This window comes from Dysidea avara, chromosome 9 (assembly GCF_963678975.1).
Source record: "Dysidea avara chromosome 9, odDysAvar1.4, whole genome shotgun sequence".
In the NCBI taxonomy this organism is placed as follows: domain Eukaryota; kingdom Metazoa; phylum Porifera; class Demospongiae; order Dictyoceratida; family Dysideidae; genus Dysidea; species Dysidea avara.
In genome coordinates, this window is record NC_089280.1 from 23605471 (window position 1) to 23633286 (window position 27816).

The 27816-nt window shown below is 39.4% G+C and overlaps 2 protein-coding genes and 1 long non-coding RNA gene across 10 annotated transcripts; 1 reads left to right on the plus strand and 2 right to left on the minus strand.

Annotated features, from left to right (window-relative positions):
- Window positions 1-743: 743 nt before the first annotated feature.
- On the minus strand, window positions 744-14996 carry LOC136266720 (uncharacterized). Its single transcript, XM_066061737.1, has 4 exons — window positions 14900-14996; window positions 8717-14667; window positions 8536-8658; window positions 744-848 (listed from the first exon to the last, which is right to left on the minus strand). The coding sequence occupies exon 2, from the start codon at window positions 12805-12807 to the stop codon at window positions 9331-9333; it is 3477 nt and encodes a 1158-aa protein (XP_065917809.1). The 5' UTR covers window positions 12808-14667; window positions 14900-14996; the 3' UTR covers window positions 744-848; window positions 8536-8658; window positions 8717-9330.
- A 3159-nt stretch (window positions 14997-18155) lies between these two features.
- LOC136266750 (uncharacterized) lies at window positions 18156-20820 on the minus strand. Its single transcript, XR_010706261.1, has 3 exons — window positions 20322-20820; window positions 18974-19045; window positions 18156-18459 (listed from the first exon to the last, which is right to left on the minus strand). It is a non-coding gene; the product is annotated as an uncharacterized lncRNA (long non-coding RNA).
- A 2030-nt stretch (window positions 20821-22850) lies between these two features.
- LOC136266746 (uncharacterized) lies at window positions 22851-27773 on the plus strand. Of its 8 annotated transcripts, XR_010706250.1 has the most exons (11): window positions 22852-23713; window positions 23776-23934; window positions 24057-24156; window positions 24207-24476; window positions 24537-24565; window positions 24656-24748; window positions 25167-25231; window positions 25298-25449; window positions 26693-26797; window positions 26854-26893; window positions 27387-27766. XR_010706250.1 is itself a non-coding variant. In XM_066061773.1 (10 exons), exons 2-6 carry the CDS (start codon window positions 23913-23915, stop codon window positions 24746-24748), a joined length of 309 nt encoding a protein of 102 aa, XP_065917845.1. In that variant the 5' UTR covers window positions 22856-23713; window positions 23776-23912; the 3' UTR covers window positions 25167-25231; window positions 26693-26797; window positions 26854-26893; window positions 27387-27773. The 8 variants fall into 8 exon arrangements, 7 of the variants coding, with proteins under 7 accessions (XP_065917847.1, XP_065917845.1, XP_065917846.1 ...); XM_066061773.1 differs by lacking the exon at window positions 25298-25449 and having other exon boundaries at window positions 22856-23713; window positions 24412-24476; window positions 27387-27773; XM_066061774.1 differs by lacking the exon at window positions 25298-25449 and having other exon boundaries at window positions 22856-23713; window positions 24412-24476; window positions 26696-26797; window positions 27387-27773.
- The last annotated feature ends 43 nt before the right edge of the window (window positions 27774-27816 follow it).

Below are 27816 nucleotides of genomic sequence, written 5' to 3' on the forward strand. Positions count from 1 at the left end.
CTGTAACTGTGTAAAAACAATCTTAAAACAACATTGGTAAAAGTATCAGTATTCTTCAACTACTCTAGAACAGTCATTACTCTAATAGAGCAATCATTGTTCCGTAGTTTGATTAACCAAGAATCCGGATAAGTGGAGTCTGTATAACTGAGATTCCACTGTGTATTGCATTATGAGAATATCAATACCCTTATCAGTGTAGGATCCAGGTCAAGGAATCCATGGAATCCCACTATTTAGGCAGAAGCCTTCATATCACATGCTGAACTGCTGACAACTTTTTCTTGACTGCATGCTGACATCAATAATACACAGTTTATCACTCCCAGAAATAAGTATTGTATGACTTACAGTGACAAAAGAACTCATTTTATTCTTTACTATAAAATCTGCCGCTACCCTTAATGCCTTTATATGTGATGAGCGTATTACAGTTATTTTGATGACTATATTTCAACTACTTTTCTTATATATTCCAAAGGGTAACAGTGAAACATTGCAGGGAAATAATTATTTATATTTATGCAAATTACAGTAGCTAGACTGTAGCTATAGCTACAATTAGCTATGTAGTTGCTATACTTCAGAGCGAAACTGGAACCTCCCTTTTAAAAGTCTGCTACTTATTACAAAGATTTAGACAGACTTTTAAAACTCTGTTTTAAAGAATTTTAAGGAAGAGTATTACAATTAGTAGCTATTGTTTACATTATCTACTGACTTACCAGTGCAGGTGTGATCGTCATCAGTCAACTCATATCCATCCCAACAAGAACAGTCATAAGATCCATCAGTGTTATCACATGTTTGTGTACATCCTCCATTATCAGTTTGACATTCATTGATATCTGAGTAAAGTGCATATTGCTATTATTAACTGGAATTGCTACATTGAGGTTTGTACCTCAGTACTACATAATTTCTAAACAAGACCACAAAATGATGCATACTACGATTGAGATACATATTGCAATAACCTTTAATCGGTTTATTATATCACTGTCTACTGAGTTTATGATTTCAGTATAGTATACAACATTATATTCATATTTTTAATGATTGAATAGTTGACCATGCATTTGCATAACAAAATGCACACTGTACTTCCATTGGCTCTCCATCTTTGTATTGAACATAGTCATTCATTTAGATGGTCACTCAGTCCATTATAAATGAGCCATTCAACTATTGGGGCAAGCCTGAGTGAGCCCCACAAATGGCAGTAGTCCTGACCATTCCCAAGAGTTTATGTAACGAACATGGACAGCCCCACACTGGTACTTGCTCATGTATGTATGACCATTCCTGAGAGTTTACGTAGTGAACACCGAAACCCCACACTAGCAGTGCTTGTTCAATCGTACGTACAACCATTCAACCATACATACAACCATTCCCGAGAGTTTATGTAACGAACACAGAAAGCCCCACACTGGTAGTGCTCAACCATACATACAACCATTCCTGAGAGTTTACGTAACAAAGCCAGAAGACAAAGAGAAACTTCTGAAGAAAGCCAGGATGCAAGGCTTCATCCTAAGAAGGGACCGTGATGCATTAAGAATGCACAATGAGACAGATGATGAAATGTTATTAAGGTTGGTGAAACTTATCATAATTCAAGTAGCCTGCATGCCCAACAACATGCATAATACTTAGTAGCTCCTATATCCATAGATTATACAGTGTGTGTGTGTGTGCGTGTGCGCGTGTGTGTACTTGTGCGTGTGTTTATACTATAGCCAAACTCACATTTAGCTAGCTAATATTATAAAAACTCAGGCTTGCCCCAACATGCTTTAGCATCTATCTAGTATATTTGTATAGTCAGTCAGTCAGTCAGTCAGTCAGTCAGTGGTAAACTGGATGGAAAGTCACTTATTCAATTGGTTAGCTGGTTGGTCAGCCAGTTGATTGGTTAACTGGTCAGTCAGTCACTCAGCACGGTCATGTACAACACCTTATCACTAATAGAATTCCAATCTCACGTCAGGTCCAACAGATGCTCAAGAGGTTTCAATTAATTGATATCCCAATATGGACCTGCAAGAAGGCTATATATACTAAGAGCTTATGTAGCAAGGAATCAACACGCAATTTAACATTGTCCGTATATATATATATATATATATATATAAAGAACTTTGCGTGGGAGGATCAAAGCAAAAAAGTGCTCTATATTTGCCATACAAGCACAAGTGTTCTATAATGGGCAGTTATAGAACACATTAATACACCATAGTTCTATATCAGGTAGTTATAGAACTACCACGTCTATTTTGCAGGCTAATAGCCTACTTTGAGTGAGTAATCACTCATTCTGGCCAGTACAATCAATCAACCAAGCCAGCGTAGGCTGATAGCCTGACTGCACTGGCTGATCAGTCAACCCAACCAGTAAGAGCAAAACCACTCAATTTAATTTATAGACGCACTTGAAGATTTCGATTGTGGTCAGCAGTAAACATTCTTACTACATTTTGTTCACATAAATGGACGAGTCCTAGGAATATCATGGAAACATCATGGAAACATGCTTATTAAAGTACCACAATCGAAACTTTTTGTTGTTGAGAAGACAGACTAGACTCACAAAACGACTAATGAAGGCGCAGCACAGTGCAACACGGGAGCAATTCCTATTCTAACAATAATAATACTACTTCATGAGTTTCTAATTGTTTTGTGTGTCTTGTGTGTATCTCAAGTTGACAGTTCTCTATACCAGATAAAGCACTGTCTTTGCTTATGCAATACGCAAAATATAGCACTTCAAGAGTGGTCTTGAGATGAAATATAGCACCCGGCTTTGCCTCATGCTAATTTTGTCTCTCGCCTACTCCTTGAGTGCTATATTTCCCATATAGCACTTGCAGCAGTACTTTATCTATACTGTAACAGGCTTTGAAAGTATTTCATTGAACTATTTAACTAACTTCAGGGGCGGATCCAGAGTTTGGAAAGGGGGGGTGCACTTTGCTGAAAAGTTGAAGAGCAAAAAAAAAGGGAAACAAATAAAGGTCACAGCAATAATAGCTGCCTTTACCAAATGTAATTACTATAAATTATAAAGATCTTTATTCATAGCTTCATAGTTAAGCTACACTGCCTCATGAACACTGTGACTGCTTTATTAGAGTGACTGCTCTATTAGAGTATCTCAATCTTGTATGTAATTTTTTTTAAAGAGGTGTCCCCTGTACCCCCCTGGATCCACCACTGAACTTGGGAATGGTTTTGCCTTAGAATTTTTTCTCAGAATGATTTTTATTTAAAATTGAAATTAATTTCTATTGCAAATTACTGCACTTTCAAAGAACCTTTTTTCTTCTCATTATCTCAATTTTATTGCTTACCAGAGCAGCTGTGACCATCCTCATTAAGAGTGTAACCAGTAGGATCTGCACAGGTACAATAGTAACTGCCACGACTATTAACACAATTGTGTTGGCAACCTCCATTGGAACTACTGCACTCATTGATATCTGTGTGCAAAAAATTTACACAAACACATGTTTCAGATTAAAGTTTGTGGATTATAGTATCTGAATGTTATATTAGAGTATTTGATTGCTCTATTAAAACTCTCATTCTTTTTGAGTTTAAGTGCCTATTCTGTCACCTCATTTCAACAGTGGCACCGCATATTGTGATCAATGCTAATTATTACTATGGAAAGAAGAAAAAGTGCTCATATGAATCGCATATTAATTCCAATATCAATCATTATCTTGATTATAATAACACTTCAGTATCATTTAACTGAATCGGTTAGTTATGGTTTTTAGTGATGCTGCTGAGCTACCACTTGGAATAGTGTTATTACACAACTTATTAGCTCAGCCTGGGACTTCTCTCTACAAGATCAGATGACTGGTACATTCTTTCTATCTGTTCTGTTTTAAGCACAAGCCTAGTATACTTTTAATACCCTATGCTGCAGTGTTCAAAACTTTAACCTATTATATAGGCTTACAAACATACTAAATATTTATTTTATTTTTATTTATTAATGCTTTACAGCACAAGTGCTGAAGGTCTGTAGGACACCTGGTCCTACAACCTGCTCAAAGACTTTAGCTACTTAGACTTTAGCTACTTAAGGTGTGTTTGAAAAGTTGGAGAATTTAATTTTATACCTCAGTTCCATGTTTTGATAGCATATGTGACTGTCTCTGGGAAAACCGGTCTTATCGCCCATTTAAAGGTATCGAGAAACGTCAGTTTTAAATATTCTGTGTGTTGTAGCTGGCCAATGGTGGTAGCTGCGCATACCAAATTTTCACACGTTTCACAACAATTTCTTACCTTCCTGATCATCCACTGAAGAAGTAGTCAACAGCTAAGTTTCCCGCCATTTTAGATAGTTTTTAAACCGAGGTTGTCTGTATCAGGCGAGCTCCAGAAGGGTGGGAGGTGGGGGGCCCTGGAAGGCGGGCAAGATGGTGTTCAAAAATTGAAAAGAGACGTGCTGGGATGAATTAGGCCAAGTTATAGGCCATCCAGGGCTCAGAAATGGCTAAAATGAAAGGAAATTTACAGCACAGGTCATTGTCCAACACCACAGAGCTGTACAGCCACACACAGCCATCTCCTGGTTGGCCAGGGCTCCATCAAGACCCCAGACCACTCGTACGGCTCGCCACTGTGCTCTAGAAAAGCAGCCAGCAAAAGCAGACCACTTTACTCTGGTCGACTGTGGCAGTGAAACTTGATAGTGCATTCATTAAGCTTTGTGTTTGTGTGAAAAAATCAAACTTCCTGTCTTGGGCGATAAGAACGGTTTTCGTAGATCCAGTCACATATTAGCTACACTTTCTGAATAGATACGTAATTTATAAGTATTGGACATGTGCAGGTGAGCAAGGTATGTGTCCACTTTGTTGACCTTTTCAATGAATACTTGGCAATCACAACTACAGCTATAAAAATTATCACTTCAAGCTTTTCAAGCATCATACAAAATTACATATTACGTACTTCAACAAAATAATTAATGATTTAGACATATTCAGACATTTTAAATGCTAGATCTGTTAGGGGTCATCCATAATTTTCAGCATTTTCGCAAGCGTACAGAGCGTACGCTGGGGGGGAGGGGGTAAATCCAATGCGTACGCTTTTTAATAATGTTGATATTAGAGTAAATTATCTATTCTCGGACACCATGTATACTCGGACACTCGTTCTCGTAAACTGCTTGACGGAATCCTACGAAAATTGGTGTGGAGGTACCTTGCATATAGCCCAACTATACCTCCAATTTTGAGCCAAAACTCTTGTTTGATTGTTGTGCTAGACCACATCAAAGTCGTTGCTCAAAATCATATATTCTCGGACAAAATTCAAGTATTGTCGGACACCGGTCAGTAATCCTACATCAAATACTTTAAAGATTTACCACCGACACCATCTGTTTGGGCTATTCATTAGCTATCAGCAGAGCCATAGTTTATTTCTTTCTATCTCATTTGCAGGAAGCTGTGATCGGAAATGTGCGAGCATGTTACCACCTCTATTCTCGGACACGAGCTATCAGCTGGTTCTCGTACACGGTTATATCAAATCGTACAAAAATTATTATGGACATACTTTATACATAGCCTATCTGAACCTCCAAGTTTGAGCTAAAAATCTTTTATGGTTAGCTAACTAGAGCGGATTAAAGGTTCCACGAGAAAATTTGTATTCTCATTTTTCTCGGATAAAAGCCAATGCTTCCTACCCCAAATAATTTAGCCACTTCCTACCACCACCATTTGATAGAGTTGCTCATTGGCTATCAGCAGAGCCATAGTTTATTTCTTTCCATCACCCTAATGGATAGTTATAATTGGAAATATGTGAGTATGTAATTACATCTATTCTCGGACACATTGTTTCTGTGCTGTCTGATTGAATCTTGGCTCAAGTTATTTCTGGTGAATTTTTTTTACTTTTTATTGACTTGAACTACTTTAAATAGCATGTAATGCCAGTAAACTACCTTTTTGCATCACCAGAAATAGCTTGAGTCAAGATTTAATCAGACAGCACAGAAACAATGTGTCCGAAAATAGATGTAATTACATACTCACATATTTCCGATCATAACTATCCATTATGGTGATGGAAAGAAATAAACTATGGCTCTGCTGATAGCCAATGAACAGCTCTATCAGATGGTGGTGGTAGCAAGTGGCTAAATTATTTGGGGTAGGAAGCATTGGCTTTTATCCGAGAAAAATTAGAATACTAATTTTCTTGTGGAAACTTTAATCCGCTCTAGTTAGCTAACCATAAAAGATTTTTAGCTCAAACTTGGAGGTTCAGATAGGCTATGTATAAAGTATGTCCACAATAATTTTTGTACGATTTGATATAACCGTGTACGAGAACCAGCTGATAGCTCGTGTCCGAGAATAGAGGTAGTGACATGCTCGCACATTTCCGATCACAGCTTCCTGCAAATGAGATAGAAAGAAATAAACTATGGCTCTGCTGATAGCTAATGAATAGCCCTAACAGATGGTGTTGGTGGTAAATCTTTAAAAGTATTTGATGTAGGATTACTGACCGGTGTCCGACAATGCTTGAATTTTGTCCGAGAATATATGATTTTGAGCAACGACTTTGATGTGGTCTAGCACAACAATCAAACAATAGTTTTGGCTTAAAATTGGAGGTATAGTTGGGCTATATGCAAGGTACCTCCACACCAATTTTCGTAGGATTCTGCCCAGCAGTTTACGAGAACGAGTGTCCGAGTATACATGGTGTCCGAGAATAGATAATTTACTCTAGTAGCGCTATATAAAAATAATTCTAAATAATTTAGCATGCGCATACAATTTCAGTATCAAGATGGCGAAATGTGAGTTGCAGCTCGAGGCAAGGCAGTTTCTTCTTGAACTCGCTAGGCATCCAGATAGTGTACATAAGTCACCAACTAATCATTACCAGCATTTCGTGAACGCCTTTGTTGTGACGAACGATACGAAAATGAAGAGGGCAGATGCTGTGAAGCGCGCAAGTAGAGTGGAAGGAGCGAGTTGTTTACAGCAAAGAGCACTATGTGGCAGCACTGAAAAAAGCTGCGCAACACTTGAAGTGGAGCAGAACAAGGCGTATTGATTCATTTTTCAAGGTACAATATATAAACAGGCTATAAAACCACGTAGCTAGCTGTACATTAGGTATGCAGGTAGGGTAATAGCCAGGATCGCTTTCAGTAAAAAACTGTTTTCACTGTACTAAAAGCACGTAGCTGTACAGTACTAAATGGCTAAATTGATAGGTTTAGCACTATTTCATACATGCAGGATTGTAGCTTGCCAGATAGCCGGTTTAATTTATAGAAGTAGTGTTTACAAATAGGTGACTTGCACAATGTATTGAACGACAGCTACCTATAACTTGTTTTCTTTGCAGACAAGCACAGTGAATGAAGAAACTGTAGCAGTAGAAGACGACGTCAGTAGTGGTGCTGAAGCTCATGATAATGTACAAAGTGTTGTAACTCAGCAAGTTAGTACAGGTGTTTCAAGCTGTAGTACTGATGATAATTTGATGCATTATATTGAAGACAGCCAACAGATAGCCATTTCTGTGATGTGCACATTTCCGTTATGTTTTTACCAGTGAAGCTGACAAGGAGCGCCACACATGCCTGATACACAGTGGAACTAGGTCACGAGAGGAATCAGAATCTACTTCACAGTCAAAGAAGTCCAAAGTTGAGATAAAACGTCTTGCTTATGGTGAAATTTATCCCACCAAATACCAGCTTCAGAAACACCAGACTGAGCAAAATTACAAAATGGGAAGGGGAAGACCTAAAAAGAAATAAGTATATGACTGTCACACAAATTCACACATGTAAATAACTTCTTGTGTGATTGATCTGTCTGCATTTCCTACAGTGTAAAAACAGCAACAATAACTCTTAAAAACAATTTCATATGTGACATACATACATACAACAATTCATGATCGATATCAACATTTTTAATAGTACGCTTTTAGGTGGGGGGGAGGGGGTTATGGAAAAGAGTACTCTCTGTACTCTTGTGAAAATGCTGAAAATTATGGATGACCCCTTAATAGTTCAAATTCTTTATTGCATACTTTTCTTGTTGACTTTAAATTTAATATCTATTGTTGTAATGTGTAATTGATCAGGTATACAAGCTGTGTCTCTACCCTGTACTTTATAATCATAATCCTGATCATTTTGGCCACCATTATCACCCACCACAACATGGTTGGTACCTTTAAACCCATCATATCAAAGAAAATTAAATTATTGAAGGCGTACATACATACAGTATGTATAACTTCTGTTCATCCAGCTGGAAACCCAAGTTGGAAAACACAGTTTATTTCAATGCATTATATAATTATGTATCTAATAAATTAACCACACCTCCTTAACATTAAAGAAGATTACCTATTCATAAATGCAGTCACATTTATTTTAATGTTGTACCATGTACATATTAAACGTTCATGTTCAGTAAGCAAACTAACTCCTTTGTTTACTACCACTATGTGTACCTTTGCAATGGTGGCCATCTGGTCGAAGTAAATATCCACTATGACATGTACATGAATAGCTCCCAACAGTGTTCTCACAATTATGTTGACATCCTCCATTGGACTCCACACACTCATCAATGTCTTTGTAACACAATGTTAATAGTTAATTTTTGCAGTACATATAGTGCACTAGACATACCAACACAGTATTGGAAATATCATTTGTACCCTTGGAAATTGTAGGAGTGGAGGAAGGGGGCTACAGTGAGAGCCGTCTACTTCAACGTCGGATCGCCGGATGGCGGAGAGATTCAACCATGGATAAGCACGCACTAACTCTTATACTCACGTGATACACAACATTACAACATTCTAAATATAACCTAACCTAAACACGTGATCTGTATGCATAATGTAAGTTCTAGTTCTCGACATCCTCCGGGGGGGCGCCAAGGGTTTTCGCCCATTCTCTCATTTTTCTAGTTGCCTTCTCTGCAGCTGCACGTCTTGGAGGCCTGTCATCTTGAGTACAAGTGGTATCCTGTTCTTCTGTTGCGCTGTTCTTCACAGCTGTAGTGGAGTCATCTGTCACTTCCAAGGATAAAGCTTAGTAATCGGCCAGTTGGTTTTGCCACTGCTCATTCTGACATCTGCTGCGCGGATTAGACCATCTCCCCCTTCAGATAATTTCTCAATCACTGCGAGCTTCCACTGCACACGTGGCCCATTATCGTGGATTAGCACAACACCACCAACTTTAATACGCTGCATATTGTTCCCTGAAGCTTTGTGAAATTCACGTAGCGAAGTCAATTATTCTTGCCTCCACCTACTCCTGAAATGTTCCAGAAGGTGAGCAAAAACTCTCGCTCGTTTGTTCATATCAGACCTGTCACCATAGTCTCCATCTTGTATGTCAGTGACGTGCTCATAAGGTACCCTGGTGATATGTCTGCCATAAAGGAGATGCGAGGGCGTAAGTGGTGCAGGATCTTGGGAGTCATCAGAAACGTATGTTAGTGGTCTGTCATTCAGTACCGCTTCTATTTCAACCACCATGGTCTGGAGTGTTGTCAGAGTGATGTATGCTCTCCCTAGGACCTTCTTTAGACAAGACTTGGTTACCCCAATTAATCTCTCCCAATAACCCCCAAACCAAGGAGCTTTCTTAGGGATAAATTTCCACTCGACACCCTGATGCTCAAGGGCTGTGGCAAGTGTCTTAGAGGTGAACAGATTGTGCAGTTCTGTTGCAGCAGACCTGTAAGTAGACGCATTGTCTGACATGACTACTTGTGGAAGGGATCTCCGACCAGCAAATCTTCTAAATGCTAACAGGAATGTCTCGGTGGAGAGGTCATTCACAACTTCAAGGTGTATGGCCCTGGTGGTTGCGCATGTAAATAGACAAATGTACACCTTCATTTCTTCAGAGTTCTGTCGTACGTACAGCGCACCAGTAAAATCCACACCAGTCACTGTGAAGGGTGGAGCATCCAAGGTCCTGGTCTTGGGCAGTGGAGGTGGATCTGGAGTGGCATATGGCTTACCGCTGTGCCTCTTGCATATGGTACACTGACGAAGTAGCATCTTCACATACTGTCGGCCTCTGGGGATCCAATAACTCTGTCGAATGGCTGTAAGTGTACCAATGATTCCTGTGTGATAAAGCTTGATGTGAATACTGCGAATAATGAGAGCTGTAAATGGGTGTCTGTATGGTAGGAAGTACGGAAACTCTGTGAGTTCAGATAACGGTGCATTGTGGATTCGTCCACCACAACGAAGAATACCTTCTTTATCTAAAAGGAGTCGAAGCTGTCTAACAAGTGTGAGCCTTTTCTTGCTCGGTGAGGTAGATGTAAGGTTGGTAATTTCTCTCCAATATACTGCCTTCTGACAGTCATTGATCCATAATTTCCTGGCTTTGTCTAGTTCAGTAGCTGAAATGGGTCCAGTTTGTCTATGCCCTGGATGGCGTAGATTAAAGATAAACCTGAGAACATGTACTGTAATTAAGAGAAGCCGGTTCAGTGTACTGTAGTTAGAGATGTTGAGGACATGGTGTAGTCCTGTAGTGAATGGTGTTTGTATCTCGGGTTGAAAGGTGTCACTGACAGCAGCTATAGCATGTAGGTGGGAAATGTCAGACTGTTGCCATGTAGGCCACTGGTGCTGAACACGAAGCCATGTTGGACCATTCATCCACAAATGAAGGGTGGCATTGAATTGATCTGTTGTCAGGCCTCGAGTGAGGAGATCAGCCGGGTTGTCACCGGTTGGGCAGTATTTCCATGATGTCACAGGTACAGTCTGATTAATTTCTGTGACACGGTGCGACACAAACTGAGGCAGCTTCTTGGAGCTATCAATCCAATATAAAACGATCTGACTGTCAGACCACATGTAAATGGGAATGTTGTTGTAAATTGGTGACAGTGAAGTTAGGATAAAGTTGAGCAATCTGGACCCAATGACGGCTGCCATCAACTCCAACTTTGGTAGTGTTAGCTCTCTGATTGGTGCTACACGGCTTTTTGACATGATGAGGGATGACTTGCCATCTTGGCAAATGTATGCAACTGCTCCATAGCCCTTCTTGCTGGCATCCACGAATACATGAAGCTCTCTACAACCAGCATCTGAACTGAGATATGGTCTGTAAATGGGAAGAGTTTGAATTGATTGGAGACTAGTTGCAATAGTAGCCCAGCGGGTCTTGAGGTCATCAGGCAGGGGTTCATCCCAGTCAAGCTTATGCTGCCACAGCTCCTGTAAAAACACTTTAAAGGACATTGTAATTGGTGAAACAAACCCGAGGGGATCAAACAGCTTAGATACATCTTTTAAAACATCTCGTTTTGTTGCCAGTGAGTGTTGTGTGAATAAGGGTTCCTTTGAAATGAGCATCAAGGTATCAGAATTGGTGTCCCATAGCAAACCTAAGACATTGACAGCAGTACGACTGTCAGCAACCTTGTCGTGTTGGGCAAGAGCTGTTATAGAATGGTGGTTGGAAGCCCAGCTACGTAAGTTAAAGTGGGCATCTGACATGATTTGCCTTGCCTTGTGGTAATATTGTGTAGCCACATCTACGCTGGGGAAGCCAGATATTATGTTATCAACATAAATGTTCTGTTGAATATCCTTAGCTACAGTGGAACCATCAGCAAGAAGGAGCTTGTGTAGTGTAGTACTAAGCATGAATGGGGAACTAACTGACCCAAACAACACAACTTTAAAACGATAAATTACAAACTCACTCTCAGGATCAGTAGGTTGGGATAGCCACACAAAGTGGGTGTAATTTCTGTCTTCTTCAGCTAGGTGTACATGGAGGAAAGCCTTCTCAATATAAGTCACAATACCAATCTTGTGAGCTCGAAACCTTATGAGTAGAGCACATAAATCATTGATGAAGGGTGGCCTAGCATGTAGACAATCGTTGAGGCTGGGTTGGGTTGAAGACTGACGACAACTACAGTCGTACACGATCCTCAATGGTGTTGTTGCTGAGTCTTTCTTCACTGGGTGATGGGGAATAAAGTGACAATCCGCAAGAATCTGGCATTCAACAACTTGTTCAATGAAGCCACGCTTCAGCTGTTCTGCAATTATATCCCCATACAGGTTTAGTAGAACAGGAGTGTGTTTGAGTTTACGGGCTAGAGATAGTGCTCGCCCTTCACAAATGTTTCTGTTTAATGGCAAGGGAGGGTGGTAGTCTTTCCATGGGAATTTCACTATGTAGGATCCATCTGCTCTGCATCTGATAGAAGATTCAAGATATGAACTGAGGAAAGGATTGGTGGGAGGTGACTCATGAGATGACAATATGCCTGCTGATTCAACTTGCCAAAACTCAGGTATAGTTGAACAATTATCAATGGGTTGAGCAACTGCATGAAAAACTTGGAGATCTCTTGTGCTGTTGAGTGACAGTAAAGGGCCAGAAAGTAAGTAGCCTAACTTCGACTGAACTGCAGTTGGCCCATTTCCACGAATTATCTTATCTTCCACTATTTGCCAGTAAAAATCAGCACCAATGAGCACAGAGATTTCAAAGTCTGGAGAGTATGTGATGGGATGTGCCATATCCAGCCCGTGTAAGTAGGGGAGTTGTTCAACTGCTTGATACACTAGATTGGATATCTTCAGTGGAGTGGCAATTGTCGGAACAACAAGTAGTACAGACAGAGTCACTTCATCACCAGTTCTGGTTACTAACTGAACACTGGTGGACTGTAGGGTACTGGGTGTTGAGGTCCCTCCAAATGCTGAGATTGACATGGTGACACTTTCACTTGTGGATGTTTGTAATTGGTCTGCTAGTTTCTGCGAGATGAACGACTGCTGTGCGCCTTCATCCAACAGTATGTTGGCACTACAGCGATGGGGACCAGCTCGCACGTCTGCTACGGCTGTCTTCAGTAGACACTTGGTACCAGTGGGTAATGACAGATTGTGGGTGGAGTCTGATGATACCGGGATTAGAAAGGATGTTTTGGTTTCAGCTGTCGTGGTAGTGGTAGCAGTAGCACTATCCCTTTCTGGCTGTGATTGTGGTTTAGTGCTAGCATTGACATCACAGAGGCCGGTATGATGCTTCCTTCTACAGACCTTGCATCGATATTTGGATGTACACTGCGACACCTTGTGGTGGCCTAGGCAGTTGAAGCAAAGATTTTCGGTCTTGACAACCTCAATTCGTTGTTGTGAATCTTTTATTATGTCACATTTTGAGGTTGGATGAGAGTTCTATTTGCAGAATGTGCATTTCCTGGTAATCTGTGCATTGGAAGACTTCTGTGATTGTTGCCGCTCCAATTTGGCAACAAAGGCACCAGTTGGTGTGTGTGCATTGCTCTGGTTAGGAGAGTAGTTCATTCCCATCTCTAGAATTCTCACTTCTTGAAGAATGCACCTCTGTAATTCCTTCAATGTACATTGCTCACTGCCGTGAGATCTAGCAAGATTCCTACGCACATCTGCTGGGAGTTTCCTCAAAATTGTTGGTACCAGCATAGATCCATAGTGCTCTTGTGGAGTGCCCAAAGACTGAAGGCTTCTGATGTGGCCTTCAACCGAGTCGTAGAACACCTGAAGTGCTGATAAGGTGTTACTTGGGCACTTTAACTCTATCAGTGCCTGCATGTGCGCATCGATGAGCTTATGGGGTTCGCCATACCGTTCCTTGAGCAGTGTCACAGAATGATCATAATTGTCATTGATTAATGGGAGACCAGCAATGACCCTGAGTGCGTTTCCTTGCAACTGTGCTCTAAGATAGCTCAATTTCTGAACTCCAGTGATTGAACGGTTACGATGCACTGCAGCCTCGAAGCAGTCCCAAAAGGACTGCCATTTTAGAGTGTCCCCTGAAAACATTTGAATGCTGAGTTTTGGGAGCCTTGTAATATCATGACTTGCTGACACTAGACTTGGCGGTGCACCATGACCAATCGAAGGGGGTGCATCACTTGGGGGAAGAGGTTTCTCAACATTTGTGGGAGGGGTGTGTTCAACAGTGTGATCTGCAGTGGATTCAGTGGCTACTGAGGTGGGTTCTGTGCTTGCACGTGACTGTGACATAATGTGAGGGTGTGCAGTTATTGGAATGGATTCACCAACAGTAGTTGCCACGTGTGTAGCAATGATCTGCTCTATGTGGGCAATGCTGGTTGCTATTGATTCCTTGATATCCTCTGCCTCACAAACCTCCGTTACTATTTCTTCCTCGTCCTTAATGTGTTTCAATATCTCTGCATCCAAGGTCGAAATCAGTTCATCTTTTCTTCTCAGTTGATCACGAAGATCTCGCATATCAGTAAGGGAGGGTAAGTCAGATAATTCCGTGGACTTGTCGCGTTGACGTTCGATGATGTCAGCAGCCTTCACTAGGAGTTTCTTTAAATGAATTCGGTAACCTTTGCGTGAGTTGGTAAGGCGCTTGATTTCTTCCATCTCCTACGGTAAAGGAAACAAAACAAGTGTTCTGAATGAAATATTGCTTGCCTTCGGTGGTACCGTTCAGGGAAATGCCACGGTACCACGACTTCTAGGTGATCGGTTAAAAGGGGGAGACAAGCAAAATCCTGGTCACTGCACCAGCATATAGGAGTGGAGGAAGGGGGCTACAGTGAGAGCCGTCTACTTCAACGTCGGATCGCCGGATGGCGGAGAGATTCAACCACAGATAAGCACGCACTAACTCTTATACTCACGTGATACACAACATTACAACATTCTAAATATAACCTAACCTAAACACGTGATCTGTATGCATAATGTAAGTTCTAGTTCTCGACAGAAATATTGATCACTTGTATTGGAAGACACATTTATATAAACAGACATTTGCAACTGTTACAGTATCCCATACCTGCACAATTGTGGTCATCACTAGTTAACTCATATCCATCTCTGCAAGAGCACTGATAAGATCCATCAGTGTTATCACAAGTTTGTGTACATCCTCCATTATCAGTTTGACATTCATTGATATCTGAATATTGAACAATTACATTTATTAAGTAACTATAATCAATTTGCATTCATCTACAGTTGGTTTACATATGTATGCATGGTTTGGTGCTAGATACATAGGCATACTTTAAAGCCTCATAACTGATCATATCAAAGTGCTTTTGATAAACTGTTTCAGCTTAGTATTTAAAGGGCTTCATCCATGGCACTACACAATGTTTTGTCAGTTAGCCCATGTCCCAAGAGTTATTACAGAAATACAACAAATAGTAACCAACTACATATATTACAATACACCTGCAGCATACAGTATTTCTAGGAGGATTTTTTGTTGTAAACTTAGACAAATTAAATCTCACAAATCCTCTAATGTATAAATAATGACCTGTTTTTATGGAAATGCAGGTTTGAATTCTTGTAAAAGTAGCTATATTGTAGTATTAGTCACTACCCCACTAGGGGCCTGCTAAGGAAACTACTGAAAGCCGTGCAGCAGGGGGTCAGAATCTTTATAATAAAATTATTGAAAAGTTCCCAGACAAAGTGATGAATTGACCCACAGACAGCTTGTATTAGCATTATTGCTATTACCGGTATACAGTGAAAGTGGAACCTCTCTATTGTGGACATTTTGGGACCCAGAAGTTTTGGCCACTTTTGCTGTAACATAAAGGCTTTCCTCTTTCAGAGGTAAAAAAAATGTATTAACCAGATCTTTTGAGACCAAAATTTTTGTCCTTGTTATGTAGGTTTTTTCTGTTGTGTCCTTAATTCAGGGAGTTTGTTAAGAGAGGTTCCATATTCTCAACTCTAATTTTAAGCAAGGGTTCATAATAGTTGGATATAAAGTCTTATTTCCAAACTTGAATTATAAGCTATGTCACAGACGCTGCATACTAGGTGAACCCTACAGTACTCATGTGACACTTCCCTACAATTGTAGCGCTGTCAAAGCTTTTCACATTATACATTCAAATTAATCCCTCCTGTGATAAATATATAAACCATGACTACAAGGTATACTGTACTTACAAAGCTATATACACTTGAATCCGAAGATTTGAGGAAATTTATTTAATAAGCCCCAACCCAAAAGTGAAGGGTTTATCAACAGTAAATTTCCAATGACTGAGGATGAGGAGTGTATACATATGTGTGCTATGGTTATGGTTGCACTAAAGTAGCTATGGTTATAGGGTTTGTATATATAACACTCCAAAAACACCTTCGCTGTAAAAAGGCGCCCAAGAAACTACAAGTACCTGGAACCCAATGTAAAAAAAACAAAAAGAAAACAGCTCAGCTGAAGTGAAAAGTAACTGGTAACTTAAAGAGCTGATATCTGAAGCGGCCAAGAATACAATTACTAAAGTTTAATCCATGCAAGAACACCTTGGCTATAAAACAGGTGTGTACATGAAAGTAACTGGCAACTGAAATGACTGATATCCGAAGCGGCCAAGAATGAACGGTCATATACAACTAATTCAAAAATTTAACACTGAACCTTTATAATTCAGCTGTGTTCTATATTCACTCTTGCTGCATCGTAAAGTAATTTCTTTTAACTCTAATTGGCTGGTAATTTGGCCGCTTTTTTTAATAGTCAGTATAATAGAGCAAAAAAAGGCGGCCAAATTACCAGCCAATTAGAGTTAAAAGAAATTACTTTACGATGCAGCAAGAGTGAATATAGAACACAGCTGAATTATAAAGGTTCAGTGTTAAATTTTTGAATTAGTTGTATATGACCGTTCATTCTTGGCCGCTTCAGATATCAGCCATTTCAGTTGCCAGTTACTTTCATGTACACACCTGTTTTATAGCCAAGGTGTTCTTGCATGGATTAAACTTTAGTAATTGTACTCTTGGCCGCTTCAGATATCAGCTCTTTAAGTTACCAGTTACTTTTCACTTCAGCTGAGCTGTTTTCTTTTTGTTTTTTTACATTGGGTTCCAGGTACTTGTAGTTTCTTGGGCGCGCCTTTTTTACAGCGAAGGTGTTCTTGGGGTGGATATTACTCATTTTTGTCAGTGATAGACTCTACATTTGGTTTAAAAGGTAATTTTTTTGGAAATGAGCAATTAACATTAATGCAGAATATTATCTTGGAGAGTCAGTAAAATCCATACATAATAATGATTGCTTCATAACACCGTAAATTCGGAAATCAAGACTCACGGTAGTGAGTCGCGCGGCCAGTAAAGCAGAAACTCGCGCCGCAGACAATAAATGACGCGACCACTACGTGAGGATTTTACAAGAACGAACGTTCTCAAATTTGGCCTTCCTGTAATCCACCCGTCACTTACGCTATCCCTCTGAAACTCTGGAGTTGAACTCATCGTGTCACTAGTAACTACCACACAAGCAGTGAAGCAAATCCATGCCGATTGTTTCGTGATCGAGATTGCCGACATGAAAGGGGACGTTTCATTTTTTTTTAAATTTTTTTTTTTATCGCATGCGGTTAGACGCAACCGCAGGTGTATGCCTTGCGTTCCTTTGTGCATTCCGAACATTGATCGCCCTGTTATCGCTTCAGTATTCACTCAATCACCTCAAGATTCACATCATCGATTTCACCATACATGATTACCCTACAGTCGTGATTTCAGCACCAAACGAAGTTTCAGTCGTCCTCAGTCGACCTAGAGGCCAAATACAAATCCCAGATTGTTGTTTTCCGCAATACTCGCTTGGCATGTAGGGCAATGTGTCTTTAAACTGTTCTGAAAGTTTCGTTCAGATTGAAACATTTGTTTTCGAGAATGGCTAGTTTGAAATTTGAATTTAGTCGCCCCCACGTCATTTGCTCTCTAAGAATTTTACTCGGAATTTAAAGAATGACGCAGAGCACAACTGCGGTCTCTGGGTATTGATGAACTGGCGCTCTATGTAGTTAATCAGTACATATAGCCACCAAGAAGTGTGCTGCCATAGATTATAGTCCATAGATATAGCTAATCTATGGTGCTGCATACCATCCTTCGTTTTGAAATTAGTCGCCCCCACATAATTTGTCCTCTAAGGGCGCGGCTTAAAGAATGACACAAGAGTACAACTGCGGTTACCAGTTGTTGACACAAGCTGTGAGTAATTAGCACATGTAGCTAGCTTAAAAGGAAGTGTGCAAAATCGCCTAATACAATTGTCACCATGCATTATTGCATTTTATAGCACCCCCACACAAAATTACACATGTAATTACAACATACAGAGGAGACACATGAATACCAAACACTTTTCACAACAATAATGTAAGAATTGTACAATAATGACTGTAATATAACTGCTATGCAAATGTTTTCCAGTGGCCCGCCATGGTAGCAAGTCTCACATGACGGCATGTATATTCATCCAAACACAATGGGAGTAACGAGTGAGTATGATGACAACAAGTTGGTATGACTCCATTTGTAGAATCCAGATGAGTGGGTGTGGCTCCAGTATGTCTAAACGGTTAACAAACATTCCTGTTATAAATACGTGCTAGAGTTGCAATATAATAGTATAGTATTTAAATGCAATAATACATAGTCTCCATTGCATCACTATCAAACGACACTAAGTGGAGGATATTGTTGCATCTCTAGTATGTACACTCTATCAGTACAACCTATCTTAATGGCCACTAGTATAGAAAGACAACCACTCTTGAAAAGCCAATTCCAATTGAGAATTTATACACTGTTACCTGCTGAATGAGTGAAGGTGGCAATAAACAAGTTCCACCGTAATTTATACACGTGATCTGATCCTGTATATTCTGTCAGTGGATGAGATCCACTTGGCCAGGACAAAATGTGACTCAAGTGCCCTGGATGATCCATACTCAACCAACTTATGACCCAGTGGCACAATGGAACTGACTATTTATAGAGAATACAATTACATTTATTTCTAAGATGTGTGGATGTGTGGACACATTACAACACATTACATGTACATACAAGACACGCTACGTACTGTTTTAGCATTTCAAGTCACCACATTATACACGTACCAGTCAACAATGCTTCATAGTGCCCATCAGTAAACCTGAAGAAAAGTTACGAAAAATAAAAATTCACATAAGTACAATGAAACCTCATTAATATGGCAGGCTGTGGGACCAAAAAATTTGGCCTGAATAACAAGGTGGCCTTATTAATGAGGTCATAAGTAATGCTTAGCTATATTTGGGACCTACTAGAGGTGGCCAATATAATGAGGTGGTCTTATTAAAGAGGTGGCCACTAAGTGAGGTTTCACTGTACATATAGTTCACAATATTGTGAACAATATTAATGGTTAACAATATACACTGAAACCTGCAGGTCACTTCTTGTGGAAGATTGCTCTCTACACAAAATGACACATTCAGAGATTGTATTTAGATGGATGATACAGTAACGCATTGTGACTTCAATACTCGTGATGTGTCACTGCTAGGCAGCAACCATATACACGGCACTGCCACATCGCACTTGCTCGCACACACAATTTTGCTAACGATTTTACAAATTGATAATTAAGGGGTGTGGCAACTAGCTGTTTCCCTTCTGTACAAGTGGCCACCAAGACAGGTCCACTGTGGATGAAAGCCAGGCATTAGATATTTGGTATTTCATGTGTTGAAGACATTCCAGGGCTTCTGGTAGTCTCAAATCTCACCACAGTTTAACTCAGGCAGTGTTGTGGTCACCACTAAACTACTGGAATGCTGTGTTATGTTCATCTTATGCTTGGCTACTATATTGTAGAACTGAAATGGATACTCTGAAAAATATATCCTATGGATAATGACTTCATCACTTTCTTCATCAGGAGCTTATAAGGACCAACAGTGAAACTTTTTACACTTGGGGCTGACAGTCAACTGCCTATGTCTGAAGCAGTGCTTTTGGTGCTCTAACAGATTGGCTGCCCCCTTGCTGCCAGCACTCACTGTCTCATACGCTGTCATACACTAAATCCATCTCTATAGCCAGTTAGAACAGCATGCTTCTTACCTTTTTTTAAGGCCGCATAATGCAGCCACCTCTTTAAAAGGCAAGGTTAGAAAATTTTGTCCCTACGGCCTGAATAATGACCAGTTTTCACTGTACTATTAGTGATTAGTGATCATGGGGGATTATTTATTAAGATACTAAGATATACAAACGCTACAACCTCTAAATATAGCAGTAAATTTTTTACCCTGGTCCAATGTCTCATAATAATCGTGACTTCGTGAGAGACTCTACTGTGACAAATACATGTTTATCATGATATGTGCTAATCGCCTTTTTACAATTAAGTTTTACAACACAAATACATGTATAGTTAAACTCACCAATTGCGACTAAATCCCTTCAACACGAAAAGACAAATAATGAGACAACCTTGGAGACAACAGCCACACAAGCCTATTCTGGTGCGTTTATTTAGTAGTAATATAAATTTTAAAGGCGTTTATTTACAACAGGACATAATTACGCGCCCCTCTATTGTCTCTGTACATACTTGCCTTTTCTTTACTATTCTCATTTCATTTCACAAGATCTCTTGGCAGGGGCGTAGCTTCTTCACTTGAATTAGTCAATGCTTGAAGTAGATCGAGATACTCTAATAAAACAGTCACATTTCTACAAGTGCCATATTTTTATATTGTAAAGTCTGTAAGTAGCTAGTAATTTAAACTATACAATCCGATGCTAAGCAGAAGTTGTAACTATGCTAAATATTGATTGCTGTGTTCAGCGGTGGAGCAAGTAGTTGATATGAGGGGGGCTGGGCTGACCCAGACTTATTTCTATAGTTTAGTAAGGTGAGACCAAAAAAAAAAAAAAAAAAAAAAAAAAAAGATCGCAACCAACTGACAAGAGCTTCCACCTCACCAGCTACCATTTCTAGCTGATAAACTACATAAAAATCCTTACATAGCTCGCTACACACTGAATACTTTATTAGAGTGACTGCTCTATTAGAGTATCTCGATCTTTATCACGGTTTTCAGCCCCACTCCAAGAAAGATAATTTCGGTGTGATATCATTCTGAGGGGGGGCTAAGCCCCCCCCTTTCCGCCGCCTATGGCTGTGTTACAGCTGTTTTGTGACTGCTCTAATAGAGTATCTTGATCGTTTCAATGCAGTACAAGATGAAAGGCAAAGTGTTGTTAAGGGTTTACTAGTTAAAATGGGTGTTAGTTGACTGCAGTTGCATGCCACTAACAGGGCCGTCCAGAGAAATTAGAGGGCCCAGGGAAAAGAGTTAAAGAGGGGCCCAGGGGCAAGGAAGGGTCTAGATCCTGACTGCTCTATTAGAGTATATCGATCTTTCTTTAAACAGGTATTCAAGTGGCCCCTTTCAGGCTGTGGTAGGGGGAAAAATACCCCAGTTACCCCCAATGTGGGCGGCCCTGGCCACTAAAATTACAGTTATATTTTAATATTCTGTCACTGTAATCTGGGGTTTCTGTCAAAACCATGGAAACTACTGACTCACCTACTGTTATCAACAGTGCATTGCTTATTCTAACAAAAAGTATTGAAATCCCATCCAAAAACAGCTTATAGCTGTAAAAAAAGTGCGCGTCCAAGTAAAGCAGAGTTAACTGCGACAAAAAGTAATGATATCATAATGCGGCCATGTGCGAGGTGTGCAAGTTGTAATATTAGCTAATCAGATAATACAATATTATTGTTAAAGTGTTAATGAGAACTATGTGATGCTGCTAGTTTTGAAGTGTGTGAGCATCTTCATAAATGCCACATAAATTTAATTCTCAATAAAGCAATGTGTATAGATTCTCTGATAGTAATAAATAGTTTGAGTTTGGCCGCCTTTCCTGTATACAGCAATGCTACGAACAAAGGAAAGGTGGCCAAACTCAAACTATTTATTACTATCAGAGAATCTATACACATTGCTTTATTGAGAATTAAATTTATGTGGCATTTATGAAGATGCTCACACACTTCAAAACTAGCAGCATCACATAGTTCTCATTAACACTTTAACAATAACATTGTATTATCTGATTAGCTAATATTACAACTTGCACACCTCGCACATGGCCGCATTATGATATCATTACTTTTTGTCGCAGTTAACTCTGCTTTACTTGGACGCGCACTTTTTTTACAGCTATAAGCTGTTTTTGGATGGGTATGAATTTACGGTGTAGTATGACTGTTCTATTAGAGTAAATCTATCTTTACTGCCTGCATGTGACGAATATATCTCATATCTGTGCATGTTAAATGCTTCAGACACCTAATTAAACTTGCAAGTGACTAATTAGTTTACAGTTGCTACACAGCTATAGATACATTTGTAATTGTTATCACCATAATCATTTATCATGTTATAACCATTTTTTATTATTTTGGTCACAACTTCAGGATTAGAGCAGCAGAGAAAGGAATAGAGGACTCAACCATCAAGACTTGTATATGGGAGATGGAACAGTATTGCGATGGACAATGCCGGTACTAACTCCTCAAGAGTGTTGCAGTACAGTATAGATGCAAGACCAGAGCCTCGATCGTCACCTTTTGACTGTGGTCACAACTTCAGGATTGGAGCAGCAGAGAAAGGAATGGAGGACTCAATCATCAAGACTCGGGGAGATGGAATAGTATTGCCAAGGATAATACCAGCACTAACCCCTCAAGGTTGCCACAGTGCAGTATCGATACAACCACTCCAACCAGTGCATAAGACCAGAACCTCGATCATCACCTTTTGACTGAAATTTTTATACTTGATGAAGCAATTAAAACAAAAAAGTTGTAGTACTTATACTTTCCTGAGGGAGCATGCCCCCAGAGTCCCAGACTCCCTTGGCTGTTCAGCAGAATAATAGGATTGAGCCTTACTACCACTTTCACCTTTATTCTTGGCCTGGATGTACATATTGGCAACATAATACAGTAGCTGTAGATAATGCCCCTAGGCAGAGCTATAGGGGTGGGAATTTTTCCCTACTATCACACTATCACAGTAGTTCTTCTCGCAGTTCTTTGCCTGGCCATCATCAACTGCTGTCAAAACATTAGTGTCGTCCCCCAGACCCTTCCTCAAGCATGCTTATCACACAAAAATAACTTAGTTTAGCAGTGCACAAACAATTATTGACAGCATATGTACACTTACCGCATTGTTGAACCATGTATACCACCAGAATCCACCGGATTGACAACTAACACGTGATCTATTTAGGGGAAATCTCTTGGAAAGTCCCTAATTACCGTACCTTAAGCGGACACTCGTGATACGTGGTTTTAAATTGAATGGTTTAAGAATGTAACTAGATGGTGAGGCGTACTTTAATCGGCTCGACTTTAATGAGAAACTCGAACCCCTCGTGAGAAACTACATCGCTTGAGCAACGCTTGAAGAAGTAAGAGTCAAGAATACTGATCGAGGTACTCTATGATATATGCCGGTCTTGAATGCTAACGAAACGAGGAGTGAAGTTTGTGTAACGTGTCACATCGCCACACACTGATTCACCGTGTTTGTGCGATAGGGTTTATGGACCTGTCCACCAGATGCTGAAAGGAAATTCATTTCACCACATGTTGAAAGGAAATTCATTCCAACTTGTGAAGTTATTGATATACTCATTGTTGGGGTCCACGGGGACATCGATGATCATTTACCAGTCAGCTGTAAGTAATGTCACAACAGAAGGAAAGGAACCATTTCCATACCCCGGCTATGGCATACTGATTTTCCTGGTCAGTTTATGTACACTCAACCACAGATCGAAATGTAGAACTTTGGAGAACTTTGGTTGCAGGTGGAAAATAAACACCTTTTTACTCAGTTACAAGAGATTCACCCAGCTGGGATAAAATGTTGAGTGAATGTCATTAGTACTAACTTGTTCATCAGGTATTGGACAATTCCAAGTGTCCAGATTATGCAGTTGTCCTCATGTTCAAGTTTACACATTTAGGCAAGTTCCACAACGTCCTATAATCTATTACTATATCAGTGTGGAATAATGCATATATAATATTTTTCGTATTCCAGGCTTTAGGTGTATTGTATTTAACACCTGGTTGTTGGCTTTTGCAGGCCATCTGGTCATACTGGTTTATCCACTAGCAGTTGAATGTGATCATGGTACATATGTAAGACCATGCAAGAACAAAGATACAGGTGTCATGAATTTCAGGTCAGTTAACGTTCAGAGGAATTGTATTATTGCAATTGTTCTTTTTGTAGTTATCAATTATCAGTGACCAGTTTGTGATAGCGTACTTTTGTTTAACCAATGACCTAATGTTCTGGTTTACATGCTTACCCAACAGTTATGTTACTCACTTAACCTGCATATGGGATATATATATTTTTAGTTCATTTTGATTATCCATCCTTTATTGGTACAGCCTGGCATATTGATTTTTTGCACATTCTCTTTTTAATTCAGTGCCTGCTGGATTGTTTCGTCAGATATTGAAACAGGTGTCTTTGGTGTTGCGACCGATGTTCCAGGTCAGTTTGCATGTGTGTTTAATTTAAGGTTGACTTCAGTGCCTGCTTATTCTTTTACAGGTCTCGGTATCGAGTGTCATAAATTTCAGGTCAGTTGACGTACAGAAGAATTGTATTATTGCAATTGTTGTTTTTGTGGTTATCAATTATCACTGTATACTAGTGATGTGAATTTGCAGGTCAGTCTACTCAGATGTATCGAGTATAGTGTTGATGGGTTCAAACAAATATCCAGTGTAGACTGTAGTGGCATCAAGGGTGTTAATTTCTAGGTCAGTTTACATGTTGTGATGTTAGTGATTTTTTCCTAGTACCCAGATGTTAAGTGTATTGTATTTAATGCCTACCTGTTATGTTTTTAAATTATGGTATATCAGTGTAGACAGTACAACAGTAAGCCTTCTGTGTTGTAGTAACTATTTGTTTCATAATTATGCTGTTGTCCTGGAATGGCACAATTTTTGGGCAACCAGTGTGAAGTCCAGTGGTAGAAACATTGTATTATGACCAAGTTGTGATAACGAATTTTTGTTTGACTAATGTCCTAATGTTCAGGTTTGACATGCTTACCCAACAGTTATGTTATTCATTCACTTAGCCTGGGATATAATTTTTGTTCATTTTGATTATCCATGCTATTATTGATACAACCCGGCATATTGATTTTTTGTGCATTCTCTTTTAATTCAGTGCCTGCTGGATTGTGTCATCAGATATTGAAACAAGTGTTTTTGGTGTTGCGACCAATGTTCCAGGTCAGTTGCATGAGTGTTTAATTTAAGGTTAACTTCAGTGCCTGCTTATTCTTTTACACATCTCAGTATCGTCATGCTGACATACAAGAAATCATCACTATTGTTGGAACTATTTTTAGTCAAGTCTTGATGTGATGTTGATTAACGTTGTTACACATTGTTGTATGTTTACCATATGGCAAGAAATTTTCATGGCCATCATGAAATTTGAAAATTGTGTAAGTTGTGTGGAACAACCCCAACTCATACAGGGTCACTGGCAAACCACGAACCACATTCGAGCCACAACACCACCAACCACATTCGAGCAATCCATTACAAAATTTTGTTGCACCATTTGTGTGTGCATAATACTTAATGAAAGCCACAACACAAGCTACATGGTAAACACTACATAGAGGTGGTAACCCCTAAAGGCTTGTTACCTTTTGTATTTACCTTATCGGCCTTTGTGGTTAATCTATTAAAAATTACATGTAACTAGAGAATTGAAGAGTATGCTTAAAGCACCTTCACTAGTGATTTTGTTCTTCACACCATAAGACAACTGGCGATTTATAAACGCTCGCATGGGGTGTGGTACTAAATGGAATTTAAAAGATTTCTGCTTAAAACGCCATCCCTAGGGAACTTACGGTTCAGCACGTTGTCACAACTTGTTTATCAGGCATTAGAGTTTGTGTCCACGTCGTGCCTTTAAAAGTTATTGTAGGGATTAGAGGTTTGATTAAAGAAAATACGCGTATAGGCAAACCAGGATTGGATAATGTCAGTGCTAGATGGGCTATACAAACACGACTATGTTGACTGGTATAACGTGACAGTAGTTGTAACATAAGGTAGAGAAATAAAGTGAAATACGCCTATTTTTTATTTTGCGATGGTTACTTTTTTATTTTAGTGAGGTCGCAAGAAAACTATGATGATGATGACGACTCCTAAAGATTTTTTAATCACATAACGCAATACAAATCTATTGAGAGATGTTGCATAATCTAGGACTAATATTGCGAAACCGGCCCTACACGTAAATAACTCACAGTAGTGGCCGCGCGTCTTTTAATTGGGCGTCTGCCTTGTAGTTTCTTGGCCGCGCGACTCACTACCGTGAGTCTTGATATAGCTACTAAAATTTGTACTTAACTTGCACTACATGAAACACTAACACACCATTTGCACGGTCACTAACTAACTTAATAAAGAAATTCATGTTTAATTCACCATGTACCATAGTTTAGCATAGTGTACTTGCTCATAGGATTCCTATAACAATTTTACTGTATGTATAACACGGTTATAAGGGATGCGGGCACTTGCATAATTTTTTTTGTCATATCCCGAGTCATTGTGTTATAACTGTTGTATTCTACACCTCAGTAGATAAAATGATTATAGATACCAATTTATAGTGAAACAGCTCCTGTTGAGAATTAGAAATCCTAGATGTTTTAAACTCTTTAGCAGTGTCACACCAATATACTCGTGACTCAGTAAAGGAGACAAGCTAGATTTAGTAAAGGAGACAAGAGTTCATCAAAAATCCTTCTCCTTGCCCATAGTGCTCAGGTGAATAATTATTGGTTGATTTAGGTGCTTGTATTAGATATTTGTTTACCGTTTAGATAAGGATTTCGCGGAATGTGTGAAGTTATACCATATATGGTAAGCGTAGCCACAAAGCATGGTATATCAGTTATATACCACAGCACGGCACTTTTGATCTCAACCATAGGTGTGGTATATATATTACATATATATATATATATTCCTAGGACCTGTCCATTCACATAAAAAAACATAGGAGTAACATTACCCAGGGCCACCAAGAGACCTTAAGAGGCCAGGGGCATTTTAAGAATATGGGGCTCTATAACTGATATAGATTGCATGCAAAGCATGCTAAACTAGGGGGGTCTGGGGGCATGCCTCCCCCAAAAATTTTTGAAAATCAGACCTTCTGAGAATGAATATGAGAGTGATTTGAGTAGTTTATCACAGTATATTATGACTGTTTGTATTACTCTATCAGCAGGGTATCTCAGAAGCTTAAATTAAAGCTCTTTCTAGCTATCATGCAATGCCATCTAAGAATTTTCTAAATACTGCACCCTTTGAATTTGAATGTGAGATTGATTATTAATGTATTATTGTTTAGGGCAGGATTTTCAAAGGAAGTTTCCAACAGAACGCAAGTTTATAATACTAGTGGCAGGGATCTGGAGGCACAGCCCCCAGCCACTGAAAGATCTTGAATATTTTAATGGTCCAAAACTCGAACAGATTGCTATAATATAACTTATGGATGAATTATTGCTATACTTTGTATAACTCACAGCTGGGACAGTTATCTACTGGCAGATGGTCTACACATGTACAGAAGAATTTTGCAGTGACAAATTAGAGTTTTTGCTATACAATTTAATAAGTGTATTGAGGATATTTGTACACCCAGGTGCATAATATAAAATTGTATACCCATACATGACTAAAAATACAACTGCAGACCATATAGTAATTACAGTAGGTCATACTCAGTCTTGCATCACTCACGGTATTTGTAATGCTACAATGTCTGCTTTAGAAAT

Excerpts from the sequence above, each read along its gene's own strand:
- LOC136266720 (XM_066061737.1), bottom strand. The coding sequence starts at position 12,807 with ATGTCAATCTCAGCATTTGGAGGGACCTCAACACCCAGTACCCTACAG.
- LOC136266746 (XM_066061775.1), top strand. The coding sequence starts at position 23,913 with ATGTTCAAGTTTACACATTTAG. Across the intron at positions 24,157-24,411 it reads ACAGGTGTCATGAATTTCAG|TGCCTGCTGGATTGTTTCGT; the intron begins GTCAGTTAACGT and ends TTTTTAATTCAG. Across the intron at positions 24,477-24,536 it reads TGTTGCGACCGATGTTCCAG|GTCTCGGTATCGAGTGTCAT; the intron begins GTCAGTTTGCAT and ends ATTCTTTTACAG.